General features: G+C 57.1%; 1 protein-coding gene across 3 annotated transcripts; it reads right to left on the bottom strand.

The window, feature by feature from the left end:
- Positions 1-8,017: 8,017 nt before the first annotated feature.
- POLM (DNA polymerase mu) lies at positions 8,018-16,839 on the bottom strand. Of its 3 annotated transcripts, XM_035026421.1 has the most exons (11): positions 16,583-16,839; positions 14,766-14,955; positions 13,987-14,085; positions 13,663-13,833; positions 12,709-12,780; positions 11,137-11,257; positions 9,906-10,038; positions 9,658-9,760; positions 9,305-9,535; positions 9,144-9,227; positions 8,018-9,009 (listed from the first exon to the last, which is right to left on the bottom strand). In XM_035026421.1, the coding sequence occupies exons 1-11, from the start codon at positions 16,759-16,761 to the stop codon at positions 8,923-8,925; spliced, it is 1,470 nt and encodes a 489-aa protein (XP_034882312.1). In that variant the 5' UTR covers positions 16,762-16,839; the 3' UTR covers positions 8,018-8,922. The 3 variants fall into 3 exon arrangements, with proteins under 3 accessions (XP_034882312.1, XP_034882311.1, XP_034882313.1); XM_035026420.1 differs by having other exon boundaries at positions 8,018-9,227; XM_035026422.1 differs by lacking the exon at positions 9,658-9,760 and having other exon boundaries at positions 9,906-10,013; positions 11,108-11,257.
- Between the last annotated feature and the right edge of the window lie 281 nt (positions 16,840-17,120).

Raw genomic sequence — 17,120 nt, forward strand, 5'->3', positions numbered from 1 at the left:
ACCCAGACACACACCCCGCCCTTTAATATTTCTTATAAGGCTGGTCTAGTGATGAACTCCATCATCTTTTACTTTTCTGGAAAATTCTTTATCTCTCCTTCAGTCCTGAAGGACAGCTTTGCCAGGTACCATTATTCTTGGCTGGCAGGGGTTTTTTTTTTTTTTCTTTTATCTTTCAGCACTTTGAAAATATCATGACATTCCCATGTGACCTGCAAAGTTTCTGCTGAAAAAATCTGACAGTCTTATGGGGGTGGGGGTCCCCATGTAAAAAGGTGTTTTTCTCTTACTGCTTTTAATAGTCTCTCCTTGTCATTAACTTTTGACAACTTAATTAAAATGTGTCTTGGTCTGGGTTTCTTTGAATTCATCTTATTTGGAACTCTATGGGCTTCCTGGTTCAGATAGCCAGTTCTTTCCCCAGGTTAGGGGAGTTTTCAGCCAATATTTCTTTGAGTAAGCTTCATTCTCTTTCCTCTTTTTGGGATCCTATAATGCACATTTTGGCCTCCTTGGATAGTGTCCCATAAGCCGCTTAAGGTATCTTCTTTCTCACTTTTTTCTTTTTGCTCCTCTGATGAGTTCCACTGTACTATCTTCAAGTCCGCTTTATGTAGTCTGTAGCCGAACCCTTCTGTTGAATCTCAGTTCAATTTCTGTATTCTTCATCTCTGTGGTTTATGTTTGGTATTTTCTTTTAGTTTCCACGTCTTTGTTGAAATTCTCATTTGTTCATGCATAATTCTCCTGAGCTCAGTGGGCATCTTTATGACCATTATTTTGAACTCTTTATCAGGTAAGTCACTAACCTCCATTTCATGAAGGTCTGTTTCTGGAGTTTTGCTCTTTTGTTTGGAACATATTCCTCTGTTCATTTTCCTGGACTCTCTGTGTTGGTTTCTGTCTTTGATAAAACAGCCACCTCTCTGAATCTTGATGGAGTGGTCTCATGAAGGGGGTGAACCCTATCATTCAGCCCAGCCCACACTCTTGGTTCGCTCAAACCTCTGTGATTGCCCAAGCCACTTCTTTCTTCTTAGTGGCTCCCAGTGGTTGAAAGTGTGCCAAGGCCCATTAGTGTCCCAAAGAGGAGGCTCAGCCATAGATGTGTGCTAAATTAGAAGCCTGACCCTCAGGCAGCAGCCTTCGAAGTAAGCAAAGTCCTCGTTCATGCAAAGCCCGGGAGATAGGATTTCAGTGTGCATACTCTGTGCTGAGCCCTGGGCAGATAGCTGTTTAAGAACGGCGTCTTTCTTCGAACAGTCCTGGGGGGCCCTGCAAATGCAAGCCCAACTGGCCACCAGAAATAGGTGATCAAGGGGCATGGCTCTGGATGGCAGCTGCCAAAGCCAGGGCAGCAAGAGGCGCACAAGCTCCTTCCAGGGAGACACCGGTGACCCGGTTTGCTGTGGGTGTTTTCATGTTTGCCCGATATGTAGGAATTGTTCAACTAGTTTCTGGATTTCTTTTTAGAGGGAACTGCTTCTCTGTACCTGTGGATTTGGTGTATCCAGGAGAAGGAAGTGAGTTCGGGAGCCTCCCAGATCACTAGTTTAGACCTGAACTTGGGCCTGGGAAATGCCAAGGGTATCACAGAAGGGCCTAGAAGTTGCAAGGTGCTGCAGCCACGTGTCTCTGGAAGCCAACCCTCAGTCCTGACTGTAGGGAAGGAAGTCTTGGTAGGTGCGGAAAAGACGCTCCACATCAGTCACCATCAGGGAACTGAAAATCAAAACCATAATGAGATATCACTTCATACCTGTTAAAATGGCCATCACCAAAAAGACAAAAGATGACAAGTGTTGCTGAGATTATCCACAACCCCTGTGCACTGTGGTGAGAATGCCAACGGGTGCAGTCACTCTGGAAAACAGTATGGAGTTTCCTCAAAAAAACTAAAAATATAGAACTACCATATGATCCAGCAATCTTACTTCTGAGCATGTAGCTGAAGGAAATGAGAACAGAATCTCAAAGAGGTATCGGCACCCCCATGTTCCCTGTAGCATTCTTGACAGACAAGATGTAGAAATCTAAGCTGAGTGTCCATCGATGGATGAATGGATAAAGATGTGATACACACATATCGTCATATATATATACATATATGTCTAATACACACACGCAATGAAATATTCAGTCATGAGAAGGAAAATCCTGCCATTTGCCACAACACAATTACACAATTCACAGCGCTCACCATAGCACATATCCTCCCCAAAGTCTATCACCCAGCCGCCCCATCCCTCCCACCCCCCACCACTCAAGCAACCCTCAGTTTGTTTCCTGAGATTAAGAGTCTCTTATGGTTTGTCTCCGTCTCCGGTTACATCTTGTTTCATTTTCCCCTCCCTTCCTGTATCATCCTCTGTCTTCTCAAATTCCTCATATCAGTGATATCATATGATACTTGTCCTTCTCTGAATGACGTATTTCGCTCAGCAAAATACCCTCTAGTTCCATCCACGTCGTTGCAAATGGCAAGATTTCATTTTTTCAATGGCTGCCTAATATTCCATTGTATATATGGACCACATCTTCTTTATCCATTCATCTGTCAATGGATATCTAGGCTCCTTCCATAGTTTGGCTATTGTGGACAGTGCTGCTATAAACATTGGGGTGCAGGTGCCCCTTCAGATCACTACATCTGTATCTTTGGGGTAAATAACCAGCAGTGCAATTGCTGGGTTGTATGGTAGCTCTATTTTCAACTTTTTGAGGAACCTCCATACTGTTTTCCAGAGTGGCTGCACCAGCTTGCATTCCCACCAACAGTGCAGGAGGGTTCTATATGGGGATCTTTAAAAAAAAAGAAAAAGAAAAAGGTCCAATCCATAAAAAACAGTAGAAAAGTGATTGTCAGGAGCTGGGGGTGGGGGAAACAGGGAGAGGTCTGTAAAATGAATAAAGCCTAAGGATCTAATGTAAAGCATGGTGATTACAGCTGAGAACCCCGTATTGTAGAATTGAAATGAGTGCAGACACATCATGATGAGATGTAGGAAAACTAAAGACCAAGGAAAAAATTCTAAAATCAGCCAGAGGAAAATGATTCACTTCATGTAGGGAGCAATTCTTTGCAAGGCTCTGGGTTTCTCACCGGAAACCAAGCAGGCCAGAAGGAAGCAGAACAATATTTTTAAACTGTTGAAATGCAAGAACTGGGGCGCCTGGATGGCTCAGTCGTTAAGCGTCTGCTTTCGGCTCAGGTCATCATCCCAGGGTCCTGGGATCGAGTCCCGCATTGGGCTCTCTGCTTAGCAGAGAGTCTGCTTCTCCCTCTGACCCTCCCCCGTCTTGTGCGCTCTCTCTCTCATTCTCTCAAATAAATAAATAAAATCTTTAAAAATAAATAAATAAATCTTTTTTTAAATGGGGGGAAAAATACCCCATATGTAGTGAAAATCAGTACTGGGAAACCTCCCAGAGACCGCGTTGGAAGCTCCGGCAGGGGGCGCTCGCAGCCCTCCCAGGGGTCCATCGCTGACCCGACAGGAAGAGCCCGCCCTGCCCTCACCTGGATGGGACCTTGCCGGAGGCTGTGACCCCCGCAGGAGGGACAGACGCTTCGCTCCTCCGGGGCCACAGCTCTGCCGCCGAGAAGCCTCCACCCGCCCCCCAGCTTCCTCCAACGCACTTTGAGTTCATAACAGCTCCTCCCAATTCACCCCTTTTCTCCCTCGTTCCCCAGACTTGCCTAGGGTTTTGCCCAGCTTGTTTGTCCAGGACTGAAATTCTCTTTTATTCCTGAATACACCCATCTGTTCCTGGTGAAATAACTGGCAGTTTTTATTAAGTTTAGCTATATACGTATGTATGTATAGCTACCCTTAAGATATATATATACACACACACACATATAAAATATAAACTTAATATATATAGCTACATATACATTATAAATTTATAATTTGTCTTCTAACACTGTCTGCTGGGGGTTCCAATGTATGCAGAGGGAATCAGACTACAACATGAAGGGTAAAGGGACCTGTAGGCTGGTAGCATTCTCCATTCCACACAAAGTGGCAAAATATTAATTCTAAGTAGGCTATGAAAAGTGTGTATATAATTTCTAGAACCACTAAATATTTTTCTTTAAAGATTTTATTTGAGAGAGGGAGAAAGCACGCACAAGCAGGGGGTCGGGGCAGAGGGAGAAGCAGGCTCCTCACTGAGCAGGGAGCCTGATGCGGGGCTCGATCCCAGGACCCTGGGACCATGACCTGAGCCGAGGGCAGATGCTTCACCGACTGAGTCACCCAGGTGCCCCCATCAATATTATATATACAAAGAAATATAGTCAGGAAGAGAGCAGCAGGGCAGGAAAGAAGAAACAGAGAACAACTGTTTGCCTAACCCCAAACCATGCAATAGTCTCATTAAACGGGAAGGGCCTGGCCTTGGACATGGGCACTCTCTGCACAGCAACTAAAGGAAATGAGGCTGTTTCTACTCTTGAACTCTACTCCTCACACCACCGCTAACACTCACGCTGTGAATTTTCCCCACCAAGCACTTCTCCACCAAGGAGAACTGGGGGTCCCACCGTCTAACTCAGCTCTAACACCATCTCCCTGGAGACTGCATCGACCCCATGGGGGAAGGGCTCAGTCCCCCAAAACTGCCCCCGCTTCAGAAGCCAATTGCAAGCCCCAGGTGCTCACCTGTACTTCCGACAGATCGGCTATCGATTGGGCTTCCCACATGCCCCCCTTTGGGTTTGATAATTTTCTAGAACAACTCCCCCCCAGAACGCAGGGAAACTCTTTCATTACCAGTTTATTATACAATAAAGAATATGATAAAAGATATGTACAAACAGATGACAAGGTGCATAGGGTGAGGTCTTGAAGGCTCCTGAGTGTAGCAGCTTCTGCTCCTCAACCTTGTGGAGCTGGGGTGCATCACCCTGTGATGCAGGACGTGTTCACCAACCCAGAAGCTCCCCGAACCTGTACTTTAGGGATTTTCATGGCATCACTGATTATGAATGATCTCCAGTGCCTCTCCCCTTCCTGGAGGATGGGGCTGGGCTTCTAATCACGGCCTGATCTTTCTGGTGCCCAGCCCCATCCCAAAGCCATCCCAGAGCCCACCGAGTGAGTGCCTCACTGGGAAAAAGACACTCCTTTCACCCAAGACATTTCATGGGATTTAGGAGCTCTGGCCAGGAGGTGGACAGGAAGACCAAAATATGGATTTCTGTATTTTTAAAGAAGATTTTATTTATTTATTTGAGAGAGAGAGCAAGCATGAGCAGGGAGGAGGAGAAGCAGGCTCCCCAGCGAGCAGGGAGCCTGACACAGGGCTCAGTCCCAGGACCCTGAGATCATGACCTGAGCCGAAATCAAGAGTTGGACGCCCAACTGACTGAGCCTCCCAGATGCCCTTATGCATTTCTTTTTTTTTTTTTTTTTATTTGAGAGAGAGCGAGAGCGAGAGAGAGATCATGAGCAGGGGGGAGGAGTAGAGGGAGAGGCAGACTCCCTGCTGAGCAGGGAGCCCGATGCGGGGCTCGATCCCAGGACCCTGGGATCATGACCTGAGCCGAAGGCAGATGCTTAACGACTGAGCCACCCAGGCGCCCGCCCTTATGCATTTCTTATTGTATCACAATATCACAGCCAAACACATTGAATTAAAGACAACTTATAGTTTGGACTTTTAAAAGTCACCCAATTCCATGCTGGCTTCGAGGAACTCGCCCTGAATATAATAACGCACATTGGTTAAAGTGAACAGTAACCTCGTGTTCCATGGTATCAATCACCCTGATACCATCACTCATCAAAGACAGCAGAGACAGCTGCAGAGAGGATCTGTTACATACAAACTTCAGCACAGAATCTAGCAACAAATAAAATGGATTCTACACCATGCAGTTTATGTCGGGAGGTTTAAATCTGAAAGCCAATTAATACACCCTATCAGTAGAATGTTTTGTTTTTTGACAAAAATGACACATGATCATCTCAATGAATGAAAAAAAAAAAGCATTTGACAAAATCCAACACCCCTTCCTGATAAAAATACTCAGAAAACCAGGAATAAAACTGAACTTCCTTCATCTGATAAAGGGCACCTACAGACGCCGGACCCCTAACATCATCTTAATGGGGAAACGCTGAACCCAAGACTGGGCGCGAACAAAGAGGCCCACGTCCACCCGCGGAGCCCCAGAGGCTCCGGCCAGACCAGTGAGGCCACACAAGCAAATAACAGGGGACCTGAAATTGTTCCCAGTCACAGACAGGAGGGCTGTTTATGTGGACGGACAGACAGAACCACCAGGAATCTAAACTAATAGTGAGTTCTGTCAGGTTTCTGGATACATCTATGCATGAGAATAGGTGGGTTTGAGTGCTCACAATGAACAAATGGAAACTGAAACAATCTGTAACAGCTCCAAGGGAAAGAGAGCATTAGGCATAAACCTAACAGAGCAGGGGCTGGGTCTCTATGTTGAAAAACCAGAAAACACTGATGGAAGGAATCAAAGACAAGCAACTTCGTGCCGAGACATCCTGTGTTCACGAATCCCCAAGTATTCCTTCGTAGACAGACAAGCTGATTCTAAAATCTATACGGAAAGTCAAAAGAAGAGCAGGCAAAACAATCTGGAAAGAATAAAATTAGAGGAGTCACACCAGCTGATCTAGGCATTCCCCTCCAATTCAGGTTAGTCGAGTTAGGAGGGTGTTTTTGAAGCGATGGGCAGAGAGAGAGATGGAACAGAAGAGAACCCAGAAACAGCCCTGCACAAAAATGGCCAACGGATATCTCAGGAAGGTTCGAGGACAATCCGGGAGCGAAAAGACGGCCTTGTCGACAGATGGTGCTGGAACCACGGGCCTCCTCCCGCAGATACCGAATCGTCAGCCTAAACCTCATACTTAAAATTCACTCAGAATGAATCCTACATCTCCATGTAAACTGTACGCTCTGCAAGAAAACAGAGACAGCGTTTATTGTAATTCGGAGTCAGAGACATGACCCAGAAGCGTGAGAGGAAAGAAAAAAGGTGCACGGACAGACTGGCGAACCAGACTTCCTAAAAGGTCAAACTCTGCTCTGAGAAGCGCCCTTGGAAGAAATGCACACACACCCTACACACAGACGGTTACAGAGAGCAGGGCACCCACACGCAGGGCGGAGACAGCGATGGCACCATGGGGAAACAGTGCTCGGCCCTGCAGACGGCGGGGGCGCGTGCAAACCGAGCGCCGGGCTCCCGGGACGCTTGTCCATGCGGCGGTCCTTGGAAAGTGGCCCACCCTCACCCCGTAAGCCCTGGAGACCCCGGGTCTCACCGTGTGCCCCGAGAAAGGAGAGCCTGTGTTCACACGGACACGCGTCGTCCAAGTCTGCAGCGGTTCTCTTCGTGGTCACCAGAGCCTGGACGCAAGTTCTCGACAGGTGGACGCGTCGACGCCGGATGATGCCCCGCGGTGGCAGGGGGAACGACGGGCACCCGGAGGGCTGTCGGAGGCCCCACGCGGAGGGGCCAGTCTCGGAAGCTTACACGGAGTGGGCCTGCACGCACAGCACGTTCTGCAGAAGGAGAACTGCAGGGACCGGGAAGCGCCAGGAGAGCGCGTGGGTGCGACAGGCGAGCGGCGGTGGGGGGACGACGGGCCAGCGCGGGGTCGTCGGGCCAGCGCGGGGTCGTCCTGCTGCGGAGCAGACACACTGAGCAAACACAACCTCCCTGAGAAGAGTCTGGGGGCCGGAGAGGGGCTCGGACGGAGCCCCAGCTCGGGAAGAAGCCTGCCCTGCCGCCGGGCACCACCCGGGCCCCCCGCTTCCTCCATCGGACCCGCAGAGCAGCCCCGCCCAGCCCCCTCCTCCTGGTCCCGGCCTGATCGCAGTCCCTCCGCCATTCCCAAATGAACCCATTTTGCTGGTACAATAACTGGCTGCTTTATTTGCAAGGTTGGCCTGGTGGAGGTGGGCGCAACTACACACGTTACAATTCGTAAAACCCTACGCCAAAACGAGTCAACGTCACTGCAAGTTCCTTTGAAAAGTATTTTTTATTGCAGAGAGCGGTCAGGGGCGTCCTCACCTGACAGAGACCTGTGAGTCTGGACAGTGTTCCAGGTGGACGGTCCAGCAGCGAAGGCACTGGAGCCAGAGCAGAGGACACCGCGTGGCCAGTGCCCCTCCGTGAGACGCTGGGACCCCCACCGGCCCCGCGGGCGTCCGCGGCTCGGTCAGAGCAGTGGGACCGGAGAGGAGGCCAGCGGTCAGGGGGCCGCAGGAATGCCAGGCCCCTGGGGGCCACGGTGAGGACTCTGGAATTACTGAACAGGGTGGGGGGCTGTGGGGCGCAGGGAGCAAGGGCGGGGACGCTACGTGGCTGTTAAAGGCCTTCTGAGAACAGAGCTTGGAAGAACAAAGGCAGAGACCGGAGACTGGACGCCTGTTTGGAAGGTGGGGGCCAGCACCGGAAGTTCTCCCCCCACCCCAGCTCCTGCCTCTGCACCGGCCCTCTCCAGATGCTGGCCGCCCTTTAGCGCCCGGCCGCACACTCCTGGCGGGAAGGAGCTCCAGGCCTCCACCCCCCATCTCGGAGCCCTGGGACACGGCCATCCACCACCTCAGGCCGTGCAAGCACCCCACCACGGAGACGGGGCTGTTCACATCCACACTGGCCCAGGGGCACCCCGCCACGGTGCCCCCAACCATCACCCCATAGCTGATGGGGGCCAGGTGCCCCGCACTCCCCATCACAGTAGCGCATTCAGAACACAGAGCTTGGTTTGGTGCACGGTGTCATTTCATTAGATCCTGGACTGGAGGGTGGGTAGGGCTCCGGGTCGGGGGTCGGGAGGGGCGAGGACCTGGGGCCACGGTGCATCCTCTCCCTGGAGCCCACAGGGCTGGCTCGCCAGAGTGGGGTGGGGCCGGCAGGCAGGCTCAGGCATTTCTCTGCTCTGGGGGAAGGTACTCAAGGCCCAGGTGCCTGAATATGTCTTCCTCGGAGGCCGCGTGGAAAAGCATCTTCTGCAACAGGAGTGGGGGTGTTAAGGCCTGGGGGCTGCCCCCGACGGCGCTGGCTTCCTGGAGAAGGGCGTAGGGAGGGGTCGGGAGGGGCAGCGGGTTCCTCCCCCAGGCAACCCCCCGCCCAGCAACACTACCTGCTCCGGGTCAAACAGCCCATGGCTGTTCAGCCACAGCCCTCTCTCCTTCCGGCTGAAGCGGCGCAGCTCCCGCTGGAAATGCTGGGGAGAGCGAGGTCGTGGCAGGGCCGCTGATCCCCCCCACAGCCCCAGGCCCGGCCCCCACAGCCGGCGCCTACCTTAGAGCCAGTCCAGCCTAGCAGGGCGAAGGGGAGCTGGCTGTTGGGGACAGCCACCAGGTCCGCCCGCACGGCCCTCCTCTGGGCGCCCCCCACCGCGGCCCCTGGGGGTTGTGGTAGGCAGAAAATGCAGAAAGCAATCTCGAAGGCATCCATGGTGTGGCTCCCCAGGGTCGGGTGGGCGGCGTCCTCAGGGCGGCCGCGGTGGTGTTGGTGGTACAGGACAAGCCCCTGCGGGCAGAGCAGGCGTGGTGGGCCACCGTGGGGCGGGGCGGGGCCGGGGGCAGGAGCCAGAGTCCCGGCAGTCCTCCCCGCCGTCCTCCCAGCCCAGGCAGGCAGCCCGAGCCCCTCACCTGCTTCTCCAGGCGGCCCATCACGCTGGGCAGCAGCCCGGCCTCCCGGCCCTCCTGGGGGTGGCTGACCAGCAAGTCCACGTCGTGGCCCTGCAACTTCCCCCTGAGGGGGCGCCGTCTGACTCTGGGGGCCACACGGGGCTGTGGCTGCTCCCAGGTCCCGCCAGTGAGGGAGGGCCCACCCCAGGGGCCTTCCCTGGAGGGCCCACCCCAGGGGCCTTCCCTGGAGGGCCAGCAGACCCCCTCACCTCCGGAAGCCGCCCACCAGCGTCACGGTGGCCCCGGGCAGGACGCACGCCACAGCGGCCTCCACCACCTGCTGCAGGGCCTCCGCCTCCGGCCGCCGGACCGGGGCGCTCAGGTCGTGGTAGTGCCGGAGTCCTGCGGAAGCACGGTCTCCTGACCTTCCCAGCCCCACCGGCTCGTGCTCTCCGCTGTCCCCTCCTCCCTCTGAAGCAGAGGAGACCGCAGATCCGCAGGCAGCGGCATGGAAGGGCTAGCAGAACTACTGTCTGTGCCATCAGGCTGCGGGTGTGGGTGCGGTCATGACGCAGACTACCCCTTTGAAGGCCTCGGTTCTCCCCTCCATAAAACGGGCCGGAAGCGGACAGGGCCATGAAGGAGGTGGCTCTGCCGCTCAGGAACCCCTTCACCGGAGCCCTGGCCCAGCCCCGCACCTGCGGGGGGACCGCTGCCTCCCGCACAGTCAGGAGAGATTTCAGAGGGGGAGCGGCGGCGCTTGGGCGCGCAGGCTCTCGGTAGGTGGTTCCTGACCGCGGCACGGGGACCCGTGGCTGACAGCACCTCCTGTTCCCTCAGACATGTGACTTCATGGGTCGCACCACCTGCGGACCCCCGCAGGGCCTCCCCTCCCCCCGTCCGAGGGAAGATGCTCAAAGGCGCAGTGGGTGCCAGGCTGCGGAACCACTCTGGCGGGGCCCCCAACCGCGGCCACGCGGGGAGGCCAGTCTAACACCTGCTACCCACTGGCCTCACACGGAGCAGCTCCCAGACAGCGGAACGGAGGCTCAGCGAAGGTAAAGTCTCAGGGCCATGGTCACCTACCTAGTACGTGGCCAAGACAGGACTCCAGCCCAGGTCTGACACACTCAAGCTCCCGTTCGTTCCACTGCACGGGGCCCCCTGCCATGAGCAGGCCCTGTCCTGAGCCTCTCCTGCCCCACAGGTCCCCATGCCATCTGCCAGTGCGCCAGGACACCAGCCCCACGCTGCCAAGCTGTGCGCAGGGCACGGGCCTCCCCTTCCCGGTCCACCCGGGAGGCGTGAACGTCACCCATCACTGTTCGCTGCGGAAGGGCTCCAGCAGATCCAGACAGAGGCCGGCCTGCCCCTGGGGCCTCTGTGCACCGACCCCGCGCCCTGCCGTCCAGGCAGCCCCCCGGCACGTGCCGCGTCTGGTCAGTGCTGAGGGCTCCGTGGTGTGGGGGGCCCGGGGCCCCGTCCTTCTCAGAGGCTCACCTGCTCTCTGCTGCTGGGTCAGCCTCTGGGGCTGCTTGTGGAGGCTGTCCAGGGTCCGCAGCCCGTCCCGGTACCACCGGTCAGCAGTCTTGACCCCAACCCCGAAGATCCCAGTGAAAAGCTGTTTGGGGGACGAGCACAGCATGGTCAGGAGCGAAGTCCTGACAGAAGATGCAGATGGCCACCACCGTCCGCGAGGGCCCTGCTGTCCCGGGCCGCCCCGTGGCCGCTCACAGCTGCCCGGTTCAAGCAGGCCGCCCGAGGCCACGTGGTGCGCACACAGGCAGGATTCAAACCCCAAGGCCGGCCTGTGCGGGGGACGGCCCGGACAGACCCCAGGGTACCTCCCTCTGAGGGCCTCGACCCCCTGCTCCGGGCAAGTCTCTCCCCAGAGCACGTGCAGCTCCGGCCTGTGAGTCCAGCACCGCACACCAGTCACCCCACAGCCTCCTGTCCACTGGGAACCACGCCGCCCCCACCTAATAGCAGCTGGGGTTTCGCACCGGGGTTCTTCTCCTTAGCAAACCAGAGGGTTGTTCTAGAGGAGCTGCAGCGTGGGAGCCAACCTCCCGTCGGGGGCGGCCGGCCCCACACGGGTCTCCCACACGGGGCGGGGGGGTCAGCCCCCGGCCCCAGCAAGTCACTCTTTCCTCCCCGACCAAGCTGTTGGTCCGAGGTAGGCACCCGCTCCAGCCATTTTTGGAAGCGAAACAGAATGTCAGGCATGTGCGGTGCTGGAGGCTGTAACCCACGGACGGGGAGCCTTCCGTGGCTGGGTCTCAGCTGGCGAGGGGGCCAGCGCGCAGAAAGGAGGAGGACCCTGGTGGCACTCAGGTCCCCGAGCCCTGCTTCCTCTGGCTCCAGCCCTGCCCATCTTGGGCTATGCTGGCCGTCCTTCCCTCGGTCCCCGGAACCAAGAGCCTGGGTCCTGACAGAAAAAGTGCTCAGAACAGCCCAACCATGTTGTTTCGACAATGAACTTCTAATCGTTGACCCACCTCTCTGCTGGCCTGGGCACCTACCTGGGACCCTCCATCCTTCACCCGTGGCTCCTCTCCCTCTCTGAAGCGCCCCCTTGGCCCTCACCACCGACGGCCCACCCTGCCAGGGAAGCCCCCCGCCCCCAACAGGTCGCTGATGGGACAGGCGTCTGAGCCGCGGGATGGAGGCAGCCACCAGAGCTCTGGGGCGTCAGATGGGGGCGGTAGGAACAGGGGAAGGTGCGCTGTGGACACAGGCAGGGCGACAAGCAGGGCTCGAGATCATAAAGAGGGAGGAAGTTACGTTTTGTCCAGTACGCTCTGTTTAAGATGCCGGGGGACACAACACAGTGGAGAATATTCCACTGATGGTGCTGAGTGGATCTACAAACCCCCCTGTGCTACACGCTAGCTTCTCCTCGCCCCACTGTTTGGCTGCCTCACGCATCTCCAGTGTCAGCTCGCGGCCACCTCCTCAGCAAGACCTTCTCTGATCCCCGGGCGCCCCTGCTCGCCTCCCGTCCGTGGCTGGCACCGGGCTGCCAGCCGGGGGAGGGCTCCGAGCCCCTGCTGGGGTCCGCCCTGCATGTACCTTCATGGTGTGGTATCGCTCTGACAGCCGGACCCTCTCCACCTCCTCACACACCCCATGTTCCAGCAGCTCCTAGGGGACCAAGCAGAAGGCTCAGCCTGACTGGACACAAGGTCTGGGGCCCGAGGACCAGGCGGAACCCCAACACTCAGCAGGGCAGCTTCGTCCGATCAGCACCCAGGGGCGCTTGGAAATAGAGACCACGCGCGGGGAGGCACCAACACGTCTGGCCTCACGGTCCTCAGCCCAGGGAACACGGGCCACCTCTCAGACAATGACAAGTCCCAGAATATGGAAACTGGCTTTTCCAAACACGGGCGACGTATTATTAACGGGACTTTGCTTAAAAGCTTGAGTTCAGGGCGCCTGGGTGGCTCAGTTGGTTAAGCGACTGCCTTCGGCTCAGGTCATGATCCTGGAGTCCCGGGATCGAGTCCCGCATCGGGCTCCCTGCTCGGCGGGGAGTCTGCTTCTCCCTCTGGCTCTCCCCCTCTCGTGTGCTCTCTCTCTCTCTCAAATAAAAAAAATAAAATAAAATAAAAAATCTTTAAAAAAAAAGCTTGAGTTCAAAAGTATGTTTGGTCCCCACATAGTCTCCCAGTGGCAAGTGAACCCCTTAGGTGGTACACTTAACATGGTATGTGAAGCCCCTAACATTCTGGGTCCTTATGTACTTTGTATTTTAAAAAGAAATGCTCCAAGTCTGGGGTTCCCGTCCACCATCCCAGACAGCAGGGCCGATGCCAACGATCCAGCTACTAGTCCTGCCCGGGCCCTCCCAGCCACACGGCGTGGCCCCCATTCACAGACGAGGAATCCGAGCAGAGGGTGGCTCGCCCTGGCCCTGAAGCCAGCATCCAGGGCTGCACCGAGCCCCTGACCCCCCCGCGCTCACGATCCCCAGGCCACCTCACCCACCGGCCTGCACTCACGACTCCACCCGGGAGTACCTACCTGGACGACCCTGCAGGAGTGTTCTCCAAAGTGGGGCAGCCCCTGCAGCTGGCTCAGGGCCGTGACCCGGCTCGGAAGGGCCTTGAGCACCGCGGCTGCTCTACGGAAGGAGAGGAAGCGGCCCTCTCTGCCCTCAAAGCCTGCGGCCTCCGCTAGCACCTCTAGAGCCTCCTGCAAGGAGAGGCCCTTGGAGAGGCGGCACGGTGCCTGACTCCGCACCCTCCAGCTCCCACCCACCTGTCCCCAGGCTGGGAGGGCAGGGTGGCAGGGCTGCCGGCAACAGGCCCGGCCCCACCCCAGGGAGGCTGGGAACCCACGGCTCACCGAGAGGCCAGTGTTGTGGTGTGTGAGCGGCGTGGGGCGCTGGCAGGCATAGGGCGGCATCCTCACTGGGCTGGGCAGCTCCTTCCTGGGCATAGCCACCTGGGGGCGGGAAACACAGAGGCCACTTGGAGGCTGAGGGCTGGCAGGGCCCAGCAGCCCCCAGAGCCCTGCCCCTGACAAGAAGAGCGGGGGTGGAGCAGGCTGAGGAGAGGCTCCTCACCCAGAGCATCAGCAGGCCCAGCACCCGCGGACCCTCAGGGAGGACCATTCCTGTCGCTGCACATGATGCGTGTGCTCTACCTCCCGCAACCGTCTCAATTGCGTGGGCTGGCAGTGCCTGTCGTGCCCACCTCGCAGACAGGGACACCGGCTCGTGGCCCACAGGCAGGGCTGACCTTGGGAAGCCCGACCCTGAGCCCACATCTGCATCCCCCCAGGAAGCACTGAATGGGGGCAGAAGCCACAGACCCACAGCACCGTGAGGACAGCTTCCTGCTGGTCCTTGGGTCATCTCACCAGGAGTTCCTGTCTCACTACTTGCGCACGAAAGGCCTGAAGATGCTAGAAATAAGTGCACCTCAAGAGCTCATACCAATGAGAGCAGAAGCCAGGATGGCCTGGCCTCCAAGGGCCCCCGGGGGTCTGCGCTGAGCCCCACTGCCCCCCCCCCCCCCCCCTCTGTAGGCCCCGTGGTGCTCCTGACAGGCCAGCTGTGCCCTCCGGGCCAGAGCCCGCACCGGGCATTCTCCGCGGGCCCCACGCCAGGCCACCCAGCTCACCTCCAGGCGGTGCCGCTGCTCCACGGGCAGGGGCTGCCCAGCTGCCATGCTTTCTGTGAACCAGCTTATGTCCAGCAGCGCTGGGCGGGTGCCTCCTTGGGGCGAGGCCGCCGCCGCCGCCCTGCCCCCGTGCCAGCAGCTGGCCTCCTCCGCTGAGGTCTGTTCCATCACCACATGCGTCACCTCAGAGCTGGAGAGAGGGGGCGGAGCTCACGTCCAGAGGTCCCTCCTGCCTTGCTCGGTGCCTCCAGGCCTTTGCTTCCTGTCCCCTCTGCCTGGTGAGCACCCATTCATTCTTCCATGCCACCTCCTCAGAAAGCCCCTTCTCGAAGAGGAACACGTCTGTCACCCCAGCACCCGCAGAGCTGCAGCCCAGCCCACGTCTCTGTCAACTCGTCTGCCCTCCTCTCCCCCCTCCAGCCTCTGAGAATGGAGGTCCTTAGAGGGCAGAACCAGAGGCTCTTCGTCTGCCAGACTGCTTGGGTGTGAACCCCAGCTCTGGCACACACTTGCTGGGTGGCCTTGGGCATCTCACTTAACTTCCCTGTCCCCTGATTTCTTCCTCTTTATTTATTTTTTATTATTATTATTTTTAAAGATTTTATTTATTTGACAGAGAGAGACACAGTGAGAGAGGGAACACAAGCAGGGGGAGTGGGAGAGGGAGAAGCAGGCTTCCCGCGGAGCAGGGAGCCCAATGTGGGGCTCGATCCCAGGACCCTGGGATGATGACCTGAGCCGAAGGCAGACGCTTAAGGACTGAGCCACCCAGGCGCCCCTGATTTCTTCCTCTTTAAAGCAGGTAACAACCTATCTACTGCGTCGGGTTGTTACACAGATTAAACAAACTCATAAGCAAAAGGCTTAGAGGCTTAGACAGCACCCAGCACACTAAACTCCTCTCTGCGTGGGTCTAACCACTGGGAATGGTTAAATTACTTAAACAAACAAACAAACAAAAAAGCTGCTGGGGGACTGGCCCCTGGTTTGCTTGCTCTTCCAACCTTAAACCTACTGGAACCCATTTCCTTAACCTCAGCAGTGTCTCTGTAGCCCATAATTTTTGCTGATCTGGGAGTCTCACTCAAGTCACTGTCTCAGCCCAGAGGGGAGGCGTCACTTTGGCTAATAGGGCAAGATGAACTCACCGAGGGCACAAGGCCCTCAGCCAGTGATATCCTTAACCACCCCACAGCGCCCTATAGCTCTTTACAGAGCCCCTGGCATACGTTCTCTCCTTGTCCTACAGAACACTCCTGGCCCTGACTGCTAGCACCCTTTTATACAAGAGGATATTGAGAGAAAAGCCACATGAGCATGAAATGCCAGGGCTAACTTGGAATCCAAAACCTCAGGTGCCCCTCCCCTGCCAGGTGAATCGTTTTAGATGTCAATATCCTCAGCTGAAAAGAAATACTGCTTGTGAGTGTGGCCGGTAACTTGCAAAGTTCTGAGCAGGGGCATTTTGTGCTTAGGCGCTCACGCCACGCAGCAGTGTCGTCGGGGCGTGACGGCATGGCGATCCCACACACGCGTCCCTCGGTCCCCTACGGGCGCAGCACCCGCCCCGCGCCCCTCGTGCAGGCGCCCCCCCAGGAGCCCGGGGCAGGTGACTCCCTGAAGGCGTCCCACGCAGAAACCCCAGGGCAGGTGACCCCCCGGGCAGGTGACCCCCCTGAAGTCACCCCCGGCAGGAGCCCCCACACAGGTGCCCCCCGCCAAGGCGCCCCGAACAGGAGCCCCGGTCAGGTGCCACCCCCCAAAGCGCCGCGGGCAAGGGCCCCACCCCGGGCCGCAAGTTCTCCACGACCGCGCACCTGTAGGCGTCCAGGACCCTGAAGCCCTTGGAGACCGCCAGGCGCGTGAGGAAGGCCCGGCGGCTGCGGCCCATGCGCGGCTCCGCCAAGTAGATGGCGACGCCCGGGAAGCGCGGCGGGGAGGAGGAGGCAGGGCCGTCGGGGGACCGGACCCGCGCCCGTCGCTGCTTCGGGAGCATCCCCTCTGGCCGCGGGCCGGCGCCGGAAAAAGGCGCGCGCAAATCGGAAGAAAGGCGGCGGAAGCAGGCTGGAAGAGGAAGCGGCACCTGGCGGTCAGTGCGAGCAGGCCCCGCCCCATGCAAATTAGGCCGCCCGGAGCCGTCCGGGGCTCCCACCGGACTGAGTTTGCGCCTCAGGCCCCTTCTCCATGCAAATAGCACCAGAGGACACGCCCTTTATGTAAATAGCTCGCAGAGCGAACTGGAACAGCGCCGGCGTGGGGGGCGAGGCCGGGGAGAACGAGAGCGGGGCGGGGGTGGGGCCAAGTGAGCGCGGAGGCGGGGCGGAGTGATGGGGGCGGGGCGGGGGAGCGCGGGGG

This window comes from Mirounga leonina, unplaced genomic scaffold (genome assembly GCF_011800145.1).
Source record: "Mirounga leonina isolate KUSES-001 unplaced genomic scaffold, KU_Mleo_1.0 Mir_199, whole genome shotgun sequence".
NCBI lineage: Eukaryota > Metazoa > Chordata > Mammalia > Carnivora > Phocidae > Mirounga > Mirounga leonina.

Coding starts and splice junctions, on each gene's coding strand:
- POLM (XM_035026420.1), bottom strand. CDS start 16,761: ATGCTCCCGAAGCAGCGACGGGCGCGGGTCCGGTCCCCCGACGGCCCT. Junction 13,834..13,986: donor ACCACAACACTGGCCTCTCG/GTGAGCCGTGGG, acceptor CTCTCCTTGCAG/GAGGCTCTAGAGGTGCTAGC. Junction 9,228..9,304: donor TAGGCTGGACTGGCTCTAAG/GTAGGCGCCGGC, acceptor CGCTCTCCCCAG/CATTTCCAGCGGGAGCTGCG.